A 14,783-nucleotide genomic window follows, 5' to 3' on the forward strand; every position below is an offset into this window, starting at 1 on the left:
CTTCTGCTATGAGGTACATCCATGACCTGTTAGAAAGCGAATTCAATCTATTGAAAGATATAGTTTTAAGGGTCAGAACTATTTGCAAGACCCTCGTTTACATAAAGCATCTCCACCGATAGTTGAGTAAAGCTAAACATAAAACCTTGCCGGACCAAAAATAAAAAATACGTGCAGGATAGTCACAGGGTTTTGTGCTACTTTCTCAGATAGTATTTCTGACCGGTGAGATGACATTCAAAGTTATAATCCTGCACGTTCTTTTTGGTCCGAAAAGGATTTACGTTTAGTTTTACTCAACAACCGCTCTTAGAGCTGTACATTCTCACTGTTTCGACTAAAAGTGTGATCTCTAAATATCCTGGAGCTTTTGTTTTTGGATATTAGCAGCGTGACCGGGTTGCCAAACTTATTTTTGATAATTATCCTTTTCTTCGTTCTTGAAATACCGGTATTGGAGCCGTTACCGTACCTACAGTAACATGACTGGGCTGTCTAGGCATTTATGGCGGTGCACAGGAATCGGGAAATAGGAAATTTTCATTTGGGATGCCAGGCAGTTTTGCGAGTAAAGTATAGGGTCTCTGTGAGCGTAAGCTATCCATGTGGGAATCTAGCCAGTCTTAGAATGAACTTGCTCTCTTATATCTTGCTTTCATATATTACATTTAATACACGACTGCGCGCATGCATGTTTGTTCTGCTGCATGGATCGTGTTACAAGCGTTCTCAGCGAAATCGTCCCGTCCGACCGCGCTCTTTTTTTTAAGCGAGCGCCGATACAGATCCGACCTTGACAGCTTTCTTTGCGCAAGGTGAATCGATGAAAAAAATGGCCTGCGAGACACGTCGATGCTGCTGAGACGCTGTAGGGGCTCGACCAAAATAAATAAGCAAGAGAGATGCGTTCTCACTGTCCCTTTCAGCCCCAGACAGCGCGACTGTTAATCATTTCAGTTGGTCTCAGTGGTCAAGCAGCGTTGGGTGGTTTCATCAAGAGCAACGGCAGCGTTCACTTGCTGAGACATCTCGACCATCGCGTTCGATTCGTTCGCCAAAGTCGGCCGATACGTTTCGTACTTTGGCCGGAGATTAAAGTCTTTCTATGAAGAACGCTACAGAACTTTTGTCCTCGGAGCGGAGAAGACGCACAACAGATCTCGCCCCCGACAAAACACGCGAATGAGTGGCATACGTCGAAACTGGAGTCCAGGCTCCGCCAGCGAAAGCGTCTGGGCGCAGGCCGTGCACGCAGTCGTTGAGCGCCGCCTCTCACTGCGTCAGGCGTCGCAGACGTATGGGCTGCAGCAAGTCGCGCTGCACCGACTGGTGCGTCAGCACACGCTGCAACATTTGCGCCATGGCGCTGCAGCTCCGCTCCCGCTGTCCCTGCCCGGGTCAACAACCACCAGTCCGACCAACAGCGACAACGGCAGCTTCAGGACCGCAGCTACCAGCAGTAACAACGATCGCTATGTATTCCCGCGCTTGAATTCGCTGGCTCTTGGCCAACGCAGTCCCAACGGCGCGCCGCTACCGCGCGTAGCGCCCATGACTGCGGTAATGAGTCCTCCTGCGCCGGTGTGTGATCTCACGCCCGAGCTGAACGACGAGATCGTTTCCATGCTAAGAGAACAATTTATGCAGCAACAGTATGAAGAGTACGAGACCAGGGACGGACGAATCCATCGACTCGAGGGCTACGCGGACGCTGACATCGCCGAGGTGGCGCGCACGATCGTTGGCCTGTATGGACGCCGCGCACTGCCCACCTTCTTCCCGTCCGCTGGCTGGCTCACCTTGTTTAAGCGCGAGAACGAATTTGTGGATGTGGACGGCATGATCCGCGACAGCAGAACACGAACCAGCAGCCTCAAGGGCCCTTTATCGTCGCAGCAGTTGCAACAGGAGTGCTACAGCCGAGGCTGCGAGCTCGAGCAGCAGCCGTACGGACTTGAGCGCCGCGAAGACCAGCTATGCTGGGCCCAGAACCGCAACTATCGTCAGCCGGCAGCGCCGCCTCCGTCACAGCTGAGTCCTGTTCTTCGCAACTCATACGTCTGGAAGGATACTGATGGGATCGATGGAGCTGGCAGTCCGATGCGTCAGCAGCGCCTCCGCTTCGACAAGCCACCGCGTCAATCAAGAGAAGACTACAACTACCGTCGAAGCTTAAGCGCCGGGAGCAGCACTGGTCGTCTCTCTGTCCACTCCGACAGCAACTCAAGTGATCGCAACTACCGACAGAGCAACTTGGTGCCAGCCAAGGTGTGGGAGGCAGCAATGGAAGATGTAGCCATCCACGGCATGAGTCTGCGCAACGCCGCCAAAGCTCACGGCGTGCACTTCGCAGCTCTTCACCGTCGTCTGAAGAAGCGCCAACAACACAAAGTGAATTCTCCCTGTGACCCCAACTACATCCCGTTCGAGGATGAGGCTGGCGTTGTCCGTGTGATTCACTCGCGTGCTGATATGGGTGTCTTACTGACGTTCACAGAGCTGGTTGATCTGCTTAAGCGCACGGCACTCAAGCACCGTTCAGAGCTACCGGAGGAGGTGGCGACAGCACTCGTGCGCAGGTTCCAGTCTCGCGTCGAACAATCCATTCGCCACCTCATTATTGACTGGCCGGCTCTGCCGAACAACGTGCTGTACCGCCTGCGTGACACCAGACGTGAAAGCGGTATGGGCAGTATGGATGCCGGAAGGGCAGCTCCTAATGCTATCAAGAACAGCGTGCCTTCGATCATTAGTGGAAGCAGTGGTGATAATGGCTCGGACTCCTCGTTCGGGTCGTCTTCGTCGCTGTCTCCCCACCTGCAAGCAAATGCATCCTTTCCGATGATGCTCAAACCTCCAAGTGACTCTACACCATCGTTAACCACCGAAACCAGCAGCTCCAGCAGTGGCAGTAACACTACCAGCAACGACAGCGGCGGAGACACGTCTTCGGCGACGGTGTCACCCGACGAAAACGACCCAATGAGCCAACCCTGCATGATTCTTCGCCTGTGAGCCAACAGTCCAAGCGTCTCATTTGTATCGATGAACGGGCTAAAGCCCCCCACCCAGTCTGCCTAACTGCGCTCGTTGTGTGCGCTGTGTCGTGTCGTTTTATCCCCCATCGCGCGCGCGCAACGAGCTGAAGCAGACACTACTAACGATTTCCCCTGAAATGTCCGGCGCTAGGCTAACAGCTGCGCTGGACGCGTACAATACGAACCAAGATAGAGATGTATAGTGAAAATAATGTCGTACGTTGTAGATTGGACCCACTTCTCTCCACCATAAACATGTACATGTACGTTGCTATGACCACAGCGAGCTTCCGTGCTCATTTGTCGGCGAGTAGCAGCGCTCGCAGCTCCGAGGTCGTCAGCGGCGACTCCAGCTGCGCAATATCCTGGTCTCTCAGCACTGCGTGCGAGTAGGCGCCCAGGGGCGTGGCGAGATTAGTACATGCGAAAAGTGACTGCCCAGCATTTGAAATCACCTTGTCGGCGTGCACCACGGTACTATAATAGTAGATGTGTAAAGGTCAGCGGATGGTAGAGAATAGTAGAGCAACGCACCTCTGTGTTGTGTGGATAGAGGTGCGAGTTGTATCGCTCACCGCCAGCCACAAGCGCAGCATGCGAGTTCGCGCTTCCTGGCGATCCATGACTACGAAGAAATCGGAAAATGTACTGCATCTGATTGGATACAATTAGCTCTACACTTCGCGGCACTCTAATTGTAAGCTGTTGCTTCTTTGGCATGCAAACTCGTCTCGATTAGGTCAAGATCTTGCTGCAACTCATGGCGTCGTTCACTCTTCATCAGAGTCGCTTCTGGTCCCAGGAAGAGAATCTCCTCAAGTTCCTTCTCCGAGGCATCTACAACTGCCAGTGCGTCTTCAGTCGAGATCAACCCTTTCTTGTGCACAGCTAACGCAGCACCTGCATACGTTCCGAAGAACTCGACGCCTTCACTGTAATCATCAAAATGAACCGTCAGACTATCCCAATACAAGATGAATGAACAGCTTCGAGCACTTACGCAGCATACGCTCGCTTCAGTCCCCCATCACCTGTTCGAGCGAAGATCGGATTCACGTCATGAATGAAAGTAGCAAGTACCTGTTCCGGACAGCTTGTCAATAATCGCGAAGCCAACAAGGCATCGCCTTGACCTGAGTCGCCGAAGAAGACGAACTTGAACTCGGGAAACAACGCTGCAAAGCGAGAGAAGTTGTCCAGTTTGAGACTGGCAATCTTCTCGTTGCTCACGAGACCTTTAACCGATCCATTGAGCACTGTGACGTTCGGTACACCCAGACTTTTCAAGTGTTGTAGAGTCAAGTAGCGTCCCACACTCAGCCATCCTCGAGGTCTAGCAGTGAGGAAAGTGATGGAAGGACGAGCGGTTTCGCCGTTTGCGTCGTGTGCCAGTCCACGAGACAGACGAGCGAAGAGAGTCGAGACGCCAGGATACGGAATGTGGAGCGGGTAGCGCTTATCGATCCACCCGGGGAAAAGCGTGTCATCAATGTCACTCACTACTTTAATCAGATTGGGCTGGAGCTCCTTCACCTTGACACTCTCCACTGCGATATGTTGCATCATTGTGACGACTTCAGTGATATTTTTGTTGCCGTAAATGAGCTGGATGAGGTCTCCATTGTGCGGCGGCACTTCCTGTGTGTGCAGTTTTCGGTCTCCACCATCTTCAAGCTGAAAATGCCCCGAGGTATCGATAAAAGCTTCCTCGTCTGAGTGTATTTGCTCCTTGAGAACCGACAACTCGAGTCCGTACGTGCCGCAGACTACATTCGTCGCCGCAGTATGCAGTGCCGCCTTGCCACGTATCAATGGTGACATCAAGCAATGCTGAATACCTCGAATGACCAACGCTCGGTTGGCAATTGTGATCTCCTCAAGCCGCTGCCTTGTGAGGACATCTAGGACTTTCGCACGCTCGGACGGTGAGCATGAGTGTAACATGAATCCGACCATGGTCCTGCAGAATTGGCTCGATACTTCGGGTGACGTAGCGCCTAAGATGCCATTAAGACTACATGTGGACGCTGCAGCAAGCACGTTATGACAAGCCAGAGGGTCGTCCAGCCGTCGCTTGCGAGGCTTTAGATGCACCTCCTTTTCTTGCTCATCGCAGAAGACGATGGCCGTGTCATCGTCCTTTAAGGTCTTGTAACGCCACGCCGTACGCTGCTTCAGACCCTTCCACTTCTTTTGAAGTCCACCAGCCGCCAACGCCCACGTTGACGCTTCACGCAGCTGGAATATGCCCACCCGTCAGAATTCTCAGCCAATCCATATGCCATTCCAATGCTTTCAGTCTCGTATGCAACGTACTAATGGGTGTAGAGACGAAGAGGGCGTTGCAATTACCTGAATGCTCCATGTAGACGGCGTCCATCGGCTGCGAGACCGCACAGGGGTCTGAAGCCGCCGGCGGAGATGCATGGGCTGTAGGAAGTGGATGAATGACGTTTATTCTTATCACAACGGCATATTGATTGTTGCTTGAATGTTGCATGAAGAAAATACACTTCGTGTTGAAGTGCACTTAACGACGTTTACAGTTACATGTAGTTAGCCGACCAGCGGTTGTCGAGGACGTGATGGTGGGTGATACATGTAGTACAGTCGCACGCAAAACTGGGTCCTGGGTAAGTATACTTCTACTCGACATTCCTGTTTTCACTAGCGCAGAGGAACTCAAACTCGGCCATGATGGGCACGTGATCACTGCCAAAAACGGAGTTGGGGATTCCGTTGTAGTTGCCGTGCAGGCTCGATGGCAGGCGACCTGATCGGTTCAAGCTGTCCGACATGGCTAGACGATTGAACCAGTTACCTGGCCCGTCCTCAGCACGTAGCTCGCTCTCCGGTGGGATCTCCAGTACTCGCGAAGGCACCAAACTGCTCTTTGAGTACCAGATATAGTCAATCGTCCAGCATCGCCTGAAGTTGACAGTAGTGTGAGGCGGCTCGGCCTTCTTGCCTTCTTCTACCTTGAGTGATTGCAGCTCCTCGTCCGAGTGTTCCAATGCACTCGCCAGTGCGTTTGGCTTGTAAAAAGCGTAGGCGCTACGGAAAACTTCACTTAATCCCTCCAGATTAGGCTTCTGCATGAACGAGTTTTCCATGTACTCGTAGATTGGCGACTCGGGAGAGTTGTTGAAGTCACCGCACAGCACAATTGGTACACTGGTCTGTCCGGTCACAGTATCGGCTAGTTCGCGCTCGTATTTGTCCCTCACATCGCTGCTCATGCGGAGAACCTCTTCCTCAAGCTCGTAAAGCTCAGCCATCTGATGATCCACCTTCCTAGAAATGCATAAAACATGAGTTTATTTCCTTCAACACCAGGATTCTCAATTAAAAAACAAAACGTACTTGGCATTCCACCACAGGTGCGTGCAACCGACTAACACAAATTGCGCAAAGTGACGCATCTTGAGCAGAGCCAAGACAGCCACGCGATCGTGCGGATCATGGTAGTTCACTGCCTCGAATTCCTTCAATTCGAACTTGTCTTTTCTGAAGAGGTAACATACCCATCGTCAGCAAAAGCTGTGGTGCATCAACCAGCGCCAAGGCCAAACTTACTTGTAGAAAATACCGCAGCCGTCGTGCTTCTTTTCGCCGGACCAGTTCGAGACGTGAATCGATGGCCGCTTCACGTAGACGCTTTCGTACCCTCGATCCAGCAGCTCTGGCTTAAAGAATCTGCCATATCCCGCACAAGAAAATATTAGTACCGCTTGTTTTGCTGTACTAAGTACAAAGCACCAAAAGCTGAAGGCACATACGTCCAGTAGTCGCTCAGTTCCTCTAGACACAATACGTCTGCGTCCAGCGCCTCTAGTTGTCGCAGTAGTATCATCTTGCGGTTCTCCCAGTTGAGACTTGACTCTACCACATACGGAAAATGGTTCCGCGTGGCCAAGTTGCTCGCCAAGATGTTCAGCTACTCGATACCATACACAGTCAGCAATAAGAAACCTCGCTTTGCATTCTCGGCTAATGCAGACATCCCATACCTGCACGACCGTGATCTTCTGTTTACTGAGTCTGCTGGGTGTTAACTGCTCTAACTCTGTGGCGCACGGTAGCAGCCGCACACTCGATGCTGGATCGGCACTGGAGCTGCACAGACCGTGCCGCGCTTGGCAATTCGAGGACGCACGGCGAAAGGCGCGCCACAGATTGTAATTGTGTCTGGACAGCGACACTGAGGCCAGCACTGCCACACCCATGCCCAGGCACACGGCAGCAGGGCGGCCCGACAGCGTCACACTCATGATGCGAGAAAGGGAATGCTGCTGTGTAAATCAACGTTCCCCGCTTAAGATGATATGATCGACTTAGGGATCAAGTTGATGTTTACAACATCAGCTGCACACACTCTTAAACTATCTTTTGCATGGTACAATGTACCACCCCAGTAAACTTCAGCGAATGGCTGCCATCCATTCGGCACGCACCGCCAACTTACCGTCATTTTGGATTCAGGTTACTGTCAGTCCAAAGCTACTGGTGCGCTTATGACTGGACTCTGCGATGGTTTATGGGCCCCTGTGCTGACGCCTTCTGCTCTATTCTTACAGCCCTCTATCCAGCATCATGTCCCTTGTCAACAAGCCGAAGACCGTCGAGGCGGAGGAGACACGCATCCACCGCATTCGTATTACGCTCACGAGCCGTAACGTGAAGAACCTGGAGAAGGTGTGCGCTGACCTCAAGCGCGGCGCTGTGGACAAGAACCTGAAGGTGTCTGGCCCCGTGCGTCTCCCCACCAAGATCCTGCGTCTTACCACGCGCAAGTCGCCTTGTGGTGAGGGTACCAACACGTGGGACCGCTTCGAGATGCGCATCCACAAGCGTATCATCGACCTGCACGCCCCCTCGGACATCGTCAAGCAGATCACGTCGATCTCGATTGAGCCCGGTGTCGAGGTTGAGGTGACCATCGCCGACTCCGCCTAAGTGCGTAGCCGTTGACTGGTCTGTCTCTTCGCTGCCAGCACCATCATCTACACTGAAGTTGGGGACGCAACTTGCTGCTCCTAGTGACTTTTGCGGGGGAGAATTGTATTAAACACCCTTGCGGTGGGGAATATAATTCCAACCCCACGTCTTTGTGGGACATTCAACTGTGTCTGTGTTTGTATTATTCCTTTAGAAAATAACACGTGTGTGATGCAAAGGAAAGCTTGCTGTAAGCGGTGAAAACAAGAAGCTCGGCCATGTATCCAAGAGTTGTTGGCTTTGGGTTATCAAAGCTCTTGCTGTCTTGTCAATTTTCCAGGGGTAAATGTTGTGCTAAATTTGAATGATGTGGTGGCATGCATCCTGTGGGGCATTCATATTTTAGAGCTCCGTTTGCGAGCATGAATGCGTGCATTTGAGTCAGTCAGTGCTGGGACGAAGCCAGCAGGTAAGAATAAACGTTAGCAGGACGGCTGAAGAACAAGCCGACCAGGGAGATGATCATTTTAGCACATGAATGGTGACTGAGCTGCATGACGTCCGAATATGAGGATATTTCTCTTGTGTCGATGGACAAAGCACTGAAAGCAGGAAGAACATCAAGTGTTGTGAGCTGACGATGTTGATTGGTGTGCTCGGAGGGCACTTCAACTAGAATGTGGCGCACACCAATTGTAGTTTCATCCCACGGTGATTTGCCAAAATAATAATAATACCGTAGTACCACACTCGGATTGGTGAAAAATGGCCTCTTGCGTTTTGCCGTGTTAGCCATCCGCTGTTCCTGACACTCTGGTCCAGCCATACCGGAATTGCCCGCGTCCTTCGAGACCAAGCAAGCTCTCTCTCAATGGCTTCAACGACGCCGCTCGTGGTGCTCTGCGGAGACCGCGCGCCTGACGCGCTGGTGCAGACTGCGGCGGCTCTGCAGTCCAGCGGCTCGCGCGTGGCTTCGCTTTGCTCGCCAGCCGTGGAGGCTGCTCTGGTGGCCGCTAAGGTGCCTCATGTGGCTGTTGCCACGCCCGCGGACGTCCAGCTCATGCTCTCGGACCGCGTAGAGGCCGTCCTGTCTCTTCCACCCAGCGCATCGGACGTTGGTGCCGCGGCGCACGCGCGCATAGCTCAGTGGGTCTCAGGCGCGTATTCATTCGTGCGCACCGCCGCCTGGAACCACAAGCAGATCAGTGTCGTCGTGGACGAAGCTGACTTGGCTATGGTTCAGAGCAAGATCTCGCGTGACGGTTCGCTTGCCTTCTCGCCACGTGAACGTCGCGCGTTGGCTGAAAAGGCCTTCGCTCTGTTCGCCGAGCTGGACAAGGCAATCGCTTCCAGTCTCAGCGGCGACGAGGAGCCGGTACACGACGTCCTCCTGGTCGGCAACGGCGGTCGTGAGCATGCAATCGCCTGGAAGTTGGCGCAGTCCGCCTCCACCGGCCACATCTACGTGGCGCCGGGCAACGCCGGCACGGAGGACGTCGCGGCCGGCATTTCCAACGTCAACATCGGCGTGGGCGCGCACGATGAGCTTATCGCGTTCGCCAAGAGTAAGGGCGTCACCTTCTGTGTCGTGGGTCCTGAGGCACCTCTGATCGACGGTCTGGCCGACAAGATGAACGCTGCCGGCATCCCGGCGTTCGGCCCGAGCAAATTGGCCGCTCAACTGGAGGCATCGAAGGCGTTCTCCAAGGATTTTATGCGTCGCAACAACATTCCTACCGCTGCGTACCAGAACTTCACGGAGTACGAGAAAGCCAAGGAATATCTCGACTCCATCAACCACAACATCGTCGTCAAGGCTTCAGGTATTGCTGCCGGCAAAGGTGTTCTCATCCCGACCAACAAGACTGAAGCCCATGAAGCTCTACGTGAAGTTATGTTGGAAAAAGCCTTCGGATCGGCTGGCGATGAGGTCGTTCTAGAAGAGTTTATGACTGGAGAAGAGGTGTCGCTCCTTGCGTTCTGTGACGGCGAGCGTGTGGTGTGCATGCCTGGCGTACAGGACCATAAGCGTATTTCGGACGGCGACCAAGGTCCCAACACGGGCGGTATGGGTGCATACGGCCCCGCTCCGTGTCTTACTAGTGAGCTGGAACGCGAGTGTGTGGACGTTGTGGAGCGTGTGATCGCTGCGATGAAGAAGGAGGGAATGCCGTACGTTGGTGTGCTGTACCCGGGCTTCATGCTCACCCCTACGGGTCCCAAGATCGTCGAGTTCAACTGCCGTTTCGGTGACCCCGAGACTCAAGTTGTGCTGCCGCTGCTGCACTCTGACCTGTTCGAGATCATGCGTGCGTGTGTGGAACACCGTCTGGAGCGTTCGCTTGTGTCGTGGAAGAGTGGAGCTGCAGCTACCATTGTGATGGCGTCGCAGGGATACCCGAACAGCTACCCTAAGGGCAAGATCATCACCGGTCTGGATGATGCGCAGTCTCTGAAGGACGTCGATGTATTCCACGCCGGTACAGCGAACGCAGATGGCAACATCGCGACGTCAGGTGGCCGCGTACTTGCTGTTACTGCAGTGGGTCCCTCGCTTCAGGGCGCTTTGGACCGCGCGTACGAAGGAGTCTCGAAGATCCACTTCGAGGGTGCTCAGTACCGCTCGGATATCGGTCTAAAGGGCTTGTTGCACGGCGCTAAGAAGCTCAAACTGGCTGTGTTGGGCTCGACTCGTGGCAGCAGCATGCAGCCGATCATTGATGCTATTGAAGCAGGCGAACTGAACGCCAGTATTGACATCGTGGTGAGTGACAAGGCTGCTGCGGGCATCCTGGAGCGCGCCAAGACGCACAATATCGAGTCGGTGGCTCTGTCGGCCAAGAATTTGTCACGTGCTGACTTCGACGCTCAAGTGTCTGACGTGCTGAAGAAGAAGAACGTGGATCTCGTGCTGCTTATCGGATACATGCGCATTATGTCGGGCGAGTTCTGCAAGGAGTGGGAGAACAAGGTACTGAACGTGCACCCGTCGCTGCTGCCCGACTTCGCTGGTGGCATGGATCTCGCTGTGCATCGTGCTGTGCTGGAAGCCAAGAAGACCGAGAGTGGCTGCACTGTCCACTTCGTTACCGAGGAGGTGGACGCTGGTCCCATCGCTGTGCAGATGAAGTGTCCCGTGCTGGAGAACGACACTCCGGAGTCGCTCAAGGCGCGTGTGCAGCCCCTGGAAGGTGCTGCCTTCCTGCACGCCATCAGGTTGGCTCAGACTGGTCTGCTGTTCAAGAACGGAAAGAAGGAAATCACGTACGCTGACGCCGGTGTGAGTATCGACGCCGGTAACGAGCTGGTGAACAGGATCAAGCCGCTTTGCAAGTCGACGGTGCGTGTGGGCTGTGACGCTGATCTCGGTGGATTTGGCGGCATCTTTGACCTGCAAGCTGCTGGCTACGATAAGGACACGGCACTCGTGGCATGTACGGATGGTGTGGGTACCAAGTTGCGTGTGGCGCAGCTGGCCAAGAAGCACGACACTGTTGGTATTGACCTCGTTGCCATGTGTGTCAACGACCTCATTGTGCAGGGCGCTGAGCCGCTGTTCTTCCTGGACTACTATGCTACTGGCAAGCTGGAGGTGGACGAGGCTACTGATGTGGTCAAGGGTATCGCGGAGGGCTGTCGTCAGTCGGACTGCGGTCTTATCGGTGGTGAGACGGCTGAAATGCCGTCCATGTACCACGACGGAGACTACGATATGGCTGGCTTCTGTGTCGGTGCTGTGCGTAAGAACGCTATCTTGCCTTTGCCGGTCGAAGCTGGCTTTGCTGTGCTGGGTCTGACGTCGTCGGGTGTGCACTCGAACGGCTTCTCTTTAGTGCGTAAGCTCGTTGAGGTGTCGGGTCTCGCTTACAGCGACCCGTGTCCGTTTGAGGTTGGCAAGACTCTGGGTGAGAGTCTACTTACCCCCACCAAGATCTACGTGAAGCAGTTGATGCCTACGGTCAAGTCGAGACTCATCAACGCGCTCGCTCACATTACCGGCGGTGGTCTTCTGGAGAACATCCCGCGTGTATTGACCAAGGACTTGGCTGTGGACATTGACTGCGCTAGCTGGCCTTTGCCTCCGGTCTTCAAGTGGCTGCAGAAGATGGGGAACCTCTCCAACACCGAGTTGGCCCGCACCTTCAACTGCGGTATCGGCATGGTGCTGCTCTTGCCTGAGGCTAACGTGGCTGAGGTGACGCGCCAAGTGGAAGCTACTGGCGAGAAGGTGTATCGTCTGGGTACGACTATTGCACGTGCTGCGGATGCCGAGCAGGTTGTGCTGCGTGGCACCATGGCGTAGATGCGCTCAGGTAGTGGAGGCTTTTGTTTAACGCTCACTTCTGAATATTACATTTCATATCCTCGTTAATTCTCGCAAAGTCAAAGTGAAATGGTGCTCTTCTGGAAGAGCCACAGCAGTGTCAGAATGTTTAAGAACACTTCGATGTGTACGAGTGCAATAGCAATGCTGTTCATGACGCGGTCCAGCTGAAGTCTGCACGGAAATATGTAAGATAACTGAATGGTAAAGTAAAAGTAACGCGCGTACACGTGAGTCTGGAGCTGTAGGAAGTAACTATGACAAATCAAAGCGGGGGCAGCCAGCGCGGTGGCGAATACTAACGGTGCACGTTGCTTCGTCTTGTTGCCTTTGGAACCTGTGGATATTATGAGGAGTTTTTCAGCATTGTAAAAGTGACAGAGCTTAAAAACGAACTTTGATAGAGGCGAGTGTTCTCCAGAGCCGCATATAAAGCTAGCAAGATCACGTTTCCTGCCACTTCTTCTCTGGACAAGACTCCAAGTACATCTACAGTATAGTACAAGCAAACACATCGATTAGTTCGTCTGCGGCGGCAACAAAGCGCAAGAAGACATGCTTTTGTAGACGAAGAGCGATACTGAGAGAGCTGTGAATCCGTGAAGGAACCATTGATGTCCGCAAAGAAGCACCTGAAGGAGCAACGACGAGAGCTAGAAGTACAACAGGTTTTTACTTCACTTTCTATCGACACATTTAGGTATAAAAGTCTTAGCAATTACATGAACGTCTAGAGGTACAGCACATAGAAGCACAACGTCAGATATTGATCGTGGGTGTGACGTCATGAATTTTCCTACTGCTAGCGTTGTCCATTTTTTTAAATTTGCCCCAAAGATCCACGCTTCCGACTAGTTAACCTCGGTGTCGCTCAAAACGGCTACAGTCTAAAAGCAGCTTTCGTGTCAATTATCGCATTTGCCAGCATGGACCTCTACGGCCGACCAGCTCCTCGACATACATCCTCGCCTGCTGTTGCCTTCCTCAACGAGCGCCCCAAGTACAAGTACGGTGTTTCTTCTGTCGACCTGAGCATTGCCATTAACTTCGAACTTTTGGACGGTAGGTCACTTTCGTTTTCAGGATTCAAGTCACCCAGCGTAAGTCGAGAGAACGAAATCCCCCTCATCAATCTACCCGACCGCAGCTCAAACCAGCAGCAGCAAAAACAGCAGCAGAAGAAACAGCAGCCGCCAGTCCTGCACCAGCGACCAGCTAGTACCCGCTATCTCAACCGGTATAATTAAAAAAGTGGGCGGAAGAACCTCAAGCAGCTAACAAATGTGCACTGTTTTCCCTAGACCTCAAAGCAGTGGTGGTGTGCGACGGCCCGAGTCGTTCACTGTGTCTCATGAGGCAAGACAGCGACCACGCACTGCGCGTGATGGTGTTCGAACACTGCCAACAACTATCCCGAATATTCACAAGAAAACATGTTTTTCACAAGGTAAAAGCTAACAATGTTCGAGTAGGATCTTTATTTTAAGTTGATTTATCAGATCTGGAGACTACTTCAAGCCCAGAGAGTGACGTTCAACAAGACGAAGAGGAGCTAACATCTTTTCCACCAAGTCTGGATGAGCAATATCTGCAGCAGTTAAAGGCCGACATCTTACACCTTCACAAAATTCATCAACAACTTGAAAAAGAAGCAAATGAGACCGAAATTCCAGGCAGATTCTCTCGAACTACATCAGCGCAGACGCCAAACCATGTGAAAAACTTGCTCCTCCACCGCGACACGAAGACATATCTAGGATGGACTTCTCAGGACAACATAAATCTAAACGAAAATCTAGGAACATCCCTCACTGCCAGTATCCAGACTCAACTACTGAAGTATAGTTACTCTTCCGACCCTGTCAAGGTAAATTTGTCTCTTTTCCACTGTAATGTGTAAAACTAACTAGCTTTTTCACCGATGCAGCTAGCTGCTGCGAAAATTGGTCTAGAGGAACTTCTGACTGCGACACTGGTGTCGTTAATGGAGTTTTTCCTAGCTCATAGTACCGCAGACGACGACGGTAGCGAGAATATTAGATCTGGTCATGTCAAAATGAAGCTAGAACGTCCACCAGCTCAACAACACGGGAACACGCACCCATTACAGCTCGCAAATGGACGCGGCACTAGTCCGGTGTCAATTTATGTCGGTGGCATGCTCAGTGTACTCCAACAAACAGAGGTATCTTCATCGTATCCTTTGATACCCGTTGTGCAGTACACTAACCTTAGTGGGCAAACAGGTCTTGAAGCGCATCATGCTGGCAAGCACAGGAGAGAAGAAAGTTCTAGTGAAAATGCTGACTGACAAGGATGCAAAACTCTTGCAACTGACGGAGCAAATCGACTTCTTCAAGGACGCCCTGGTTCAAAGTCGATCTCATGTCGATAGAACACAGCGAGCTCACGTCCATTACGAGGACCTCACAAACCGACACTAGCGCACGTACGCACGCACACACTCTCTACCGACATCATGA

The 14,783-nt window shown here is 52.6% G+C and overlaps 5 protein-coding genes across 5 annotated transcripts; 2 read left to right on the top strand and 3 right to left on the bottom strand.

Moving 5' to 3' along the window:
* Positions 1 to 1,182: 1,182 nt before the first annotated feature.
* PITG_12296 (uncharacterized protein) lies at positions 1,183 to 3,015 on the top strand (the record flags this gene model as incomplete). The annotated part of the gene is made up of 2 exons (XM_002900853.1): positions 1,183 to 1,333; positions 1,451 to 3,015. 2 exons carry the CDS (start codon positions 1,183 to 1,185, stop codon positions 3,013 to 3,015), a joined length of 1,716 nt encoding a protein of 571 aa, XP_002900899.1.
* A 222-nt stretch (positions 3,016 to 3,237) lies between these two features.
* Positions 3,238 to 5,418, bottom strand: PITG_12297 (uncharacterized protein; the record flags this gene model as incomplete). Its single annotated transcript, XM_002900854.1, has 6 exons — positions 3,238 to 3,417; positions 3,494 to 3,515; positions 3,573 to 3,712; positions 3,765 to 3,970; positions 4,039 to 5,266; positions 5,355 to 5,418. 6 exons carry the CDS (start codon positions 5,416 to 5,418, stop codon positions 3,335 to 3,337), a joined length of 1,743 nt encoding a protein of 580 aa, XP_002900900.1.
* Positions 5,419 to 5,683: 265 nt separating this feature from the next.
* Positions 5,684 to 7,309, bottom strand: PITG_12298 (uncharacterized protein; the record flags this gene model as incomplete). The annotated part of the gene is made up of 5 exons (XM_002900855.1): positions 5,684 to 6,332; positions 6,402 to 6,545; positions 6,615 to 6,734; positions 6,818 to 6,975; positions 7,049 to 7,309. The coding sequence occupies 5 exons, from the start codon at positions 7,307 to 7,309 to the stop codon at positions 5,684 to 5,686; spliced, it is 1,332 nt and encodes a 443-aa protein (XP_002900901.1).
* A 196-nt stretch (positions 7,310 to 7,505) lies between these two features.
* PITG_12299 (uncharacterized protein) lies at positions 7,506 to 7,978 on the bottom strand (the record flags this gene model as incomplete). Its single annotated transcript, XM_002900856.1, has 2 exons — positions 7,506 to 7,538; positions 7,658 to 7,978. The coding sequence occupies 2 exons, from the start codon at positions 7,976 to 7,978 to the stop codon at positions 7,506 to 7,508; spliced, it is 354 nt and encodes a 117-aa protein (XP_002900902.1).
* An 869-nt stretch (positions 7,979 to 8,847) lies between these two features.
* PITG_12300 (phosphoribosylglycinamide synthetase, putative) lies at positions 8,848 to 12,279 on the top strand (the record flags this gene model as incomplete). The annotated part of the gene is made up of 1 exon (XM_002900857.1): positions 8,848 to 12,279. One exon carries the CDS (start codon positions 8,848 to 8,850, stop codon positions 12,277 to 12,279), a length of 3,432 nt encoding a protein of 1,143 aa, XP_002900903.1.
* Positions 12,280 to 14,783: the final 2,504 nt, after the last annotated feature.

Source organism: Phytophthora infestans, genomic scaffold (assembly GCF_000142945.1).
Source record: "Phytophthora infestans T30-4 supercont1.24 genomic scaffold, whole genome shotgun sequence".
NCBI classification, from domain to species: domain Eukaryota; phylum Oomycota; class Peronosporomycetes; order Peronosporales; family Peronosporaceae; genus Phytophthora; species Phytophthora infestans.